Consider the following 3351-nt stretch of genomic DNA (forward strand, 5'->3'; position numbering starts at 1 on the left):
GCGCTGGTGTGGCCTGTGTTTTGGGAAGAGGGGATTACCTATGCAGACATCTAACATGTTTAGTTCACTGCTCTGGCTTGTGGTGGAGCCTAAGAGTTGGTGGAGGAGATGGGAGGAAGCATATGCAGGAACTTCCCAGGATGGCCATAGTGGAACTGCCTGAGGAGGCAGTAAATAGAATTACTTTCTGAGGTGGGAAGGGATCTGAAAGCTTTCTTTTTCTCTTTTAGGTGAACAAGAATTTTGCAATTGATTTGATAGCAGAGCAACCTGTGAGTGAAGTTGAAAGCAGAGTGATATCGTGTGATGGTGGTGGTGGAGCTTTGGGACATCCTAAAGTATACATAAACTTGGTAATATCTTTTGGTCTGTGAATAGCATGTTTTGCCTGTTGATTATTTAATTTTCTTTTTCTGTAAGACCGTACACTTTTTGTCATTTTAGTTTAAGAAAGTAAAAGGATTAACCCAAGGTGTTAATCTTATCTGATGCCTAATATAAATTTAAGATTTGTACTTAGAAGAGCCAGAGAGTTGCCATTTGAAGTTACCACCCATTTCTTGCTCTGGGATTTGTTTATTCAGACGATGGGGTTTGTGTTGGGTGTTTTTTTTGTTAATTTAAAAAAACCCCACCAAAATAAACTATGAAGTAATATGAACAAGCAGTGCCTTATGAGCAAAAAAAAAAACCAAACCCAAAATGCTTGCTGTGTTTTGGGAAACTTACTCTAGTTATTTAAATGCTGCTGTATAGACTGAGGATACATTTGCAGTGTTCTTAGGAGTATGCAGTTTATTTTGATTCCTGCATGTTCAAAAAAATAATACCCAAACAACAACAAAAAACACTTGCAAATAAAATCAACAAAACAAATTCAGTCTTTGAGAATCTTGGCACTTCTGAAGATTGTAAAGTCTCCATCACAGTCAGAGAATCATTGAAGAATAAATCTTAAATTTGTGTTTACCTACACAGTAGCGATCGTTTCCAGTGTATTCTTATTCTAGAGAGTAAGACTATTGAGGCTACTGCCATATGACCTTGGTGGAATCAACAGTGACTTGTGGCTTAGGTATTGTTTTCAGGCAGACCAGAACTGCAGATGTCTTAAAATCTTTGTTTTCTTACTTAAACTTTGTCTTTGCTTAATACACAAAGTAATGGTGGGGGGAGTGCAGTCAGTGTTGCTGGGACTCCTAATTATAGTCACAAGCACTTCCATTTTGAACAGAGCAAGCACTCTATAATGATCCATTTTATATTATTCAAAGTCAAATGCCTGGAGATTCTAATTCATAGAATTTAGGAAGTTTGTGTTCTTCGTTCTTCAGCTAACTTGTGTTCACCATTGCTGATTGGTTTCATCTATATTGATTCGTTTGACCTGTGCTACAGTCTTTTTGAAGGATGTTTTCATTTTTGTGAGTTTTGAGATCTTTTTGTGGTAACTAAACAATAGTCATCTTTTAAATTGATCTTGAAAGCTAATGTCTGCAAAGAGAGAATGGTGTTAGACCAGCTTGTTTCCCGTAGCCCTAACAATTGAAATCCAGGCTTTTGGGGATCAAATTATACTCTGGATTTTTCATTTCTAATACTCACTTAAGGAAGGAGAACCATGAGTTTACTTCATTTCATGACTGCACATAGTCATGTTGCTAAAAGATCCCTTAGTGTTTATCTGTTTTGTCTTTTTGTCATGTTAATGAGGACTACAACAGCTCAGTCACAGTTCTGGTTTGTTGGTTTTTTTTAAATGTGTATCTTTTGGAGAGTGGAATTAAACTTTATACGGTAGTAACTGCTACTTTTCTCTAAAACACTTTCTTTCAGAATTTCTCCTGGAATCCCACTGAAATTTCTTCCTTCCTGCAACTAACTCTGTCAGTTTAAATTACTGGCCAAAATTCCTGTCTAGATATAATGTGGAAATGCCAAATCCCATTCCGTATTGAAATAATAATGAAACAATCTTTTCAGAACATTGGAACAGATATGACTGAACCGACTTAAGATGTGCAGTTTGGCAAGAGGATCCTTTTATTACTTGGCTTGACTTTAAAATTGTGTTGTTGAGATTAGACCTGGTAGTTAAAAAGCTGGCAGAAGGAAAGCTGCATAGGATACAAACATGAACCTCATACCATTGTTCTTATTTCCAGTGTTTCAAATAAGATTAAACTCTGTACTTTGGCTATATTGATTTGTTTTAAGATGGCACATATAAATAAGTGAAAATTTGTAATTTCAAAAAGTTTTATGAAGTGAAACTAGCAGATGTTGTATTTTTATATTTTTGCAGGACAAAGATACAAAGACCGGAACATGTGGCTACTGTGGACTTCAGTTTAAACAGAAACATCACTGAAAGATTCTTGCTGCATGCTTGCAGATTTCTGTTCGCATGTTAATGTTTAACTATAAATAAACACTATATTTAGAACCCAAAGATGAGTATTTGTCTTTATCTTAACTATGGCAAGTCCAGTCTGTACCTTTTTAAAACCCGGCTTGTCAGGTATTGGAGAGCTGAGTGGTACTACAATATCTACTGTGTAGTTAATTTGATTTTCATGGAACAAACATCCTGCCTTGTTTGGCAGACGTCTTGCAGGCTTGGAAGTAGCATTTGGCTGCATCACAGGTTTGGTTTGTACTGGGCAGTTTTGTATTCTTTTCAGTGCTGAATTGGACACAAATTTTACTGGGGGATTGATTACCCTAGGTCTTTTGGCATTACTTGACACTTAATTTGTTCATGGGCTAGTATTTATCGCCAAATTCACAAATGGAAGCACAAAGATGTTATGATCCTTAGCGTTACAACACATACTCCTGGAAGCAAGATTGTCATCCCTGAATGAAACAAGTAGCTATACTTGCTACTTGTTTAAAAGAACCAGCCAATGCCTTAGAGTGGTAGTCAGTGTGAGCTGAGCAAGTAGCTGAGCTGGCATGTGTGAAAGGTGAGGACATAAGCATTTGTTCTCCAGTTGAGAGGATCAAAGTGTATCTGATTCAGTTTGGGATTCACACTCTTGAAACCTCCTTAGGAACTGGTCTTTGTGAGACTCAAAGTAGAGATTGCTCCAGTACAGGTAGCAACTTCTGCTTCTTTAATACAGGTAATCCGACAATGAGAGTGTCCACCTATGTGTAACCACCTGGGCTGTGTGAGGCTGGTTGTAGGACATCATCTGCCTTCTTGCTCAATTTTGCTTATGTAGCGCTGTTATATAAGCATGACTCTTAAACAGGGCATGTGTCCTGAGGAGGGTCTGAGCTTTGGTCTTTGCTCCAGAGAGCGTTTTAATTTGTTGTCAGTGACTTTTTTTTTTTTTTTTTGGA

At 37.3% G+C, this 3351-nt stretch overlaps 1 protein-coding gene across 1 annotated transcript; it reads left to right on the forward strand.

The window, feature by feature from the left end:
• Window positions 1-230: 230 nt before the first annotated feature.
• Window positions 231-2371, forward strand: NDUFS6 (NADH dehydrogenase (ubiquinone) Fe-S protein 6, 13kDa (NADH-coenzyme Q reductase); the record flags this gene model as incomplete). Its single annotated transcript, XM_009878176.1, has 2 exons — window positions 231-353; window positions 2306-2371. Coding segments are annotated over 2 exons (189 nt in total), but the record flags the coding sequence as incomplete, so codon positions are not given.
• Window positions 2372-3351: the final 980 nt, after the last annotated feature.

Source organism: Apaloderma vittatum, unplaced genomic scaffold (genome assembly GCF_000703405.1).
Source record: "Apaloderma vittatum isolate BGI_N311 unplaced genomic scaffold, ASM70340v1 scaffold23441, whole genome shotgun sequence".
NCBI classification, from domain to species: domain Eukaryota; kingdom Metazoa; phylum Chordata; class Aves; order Trogoniformes; family Trogonidae; genus Apaloderma; species Apaloderma vittatum.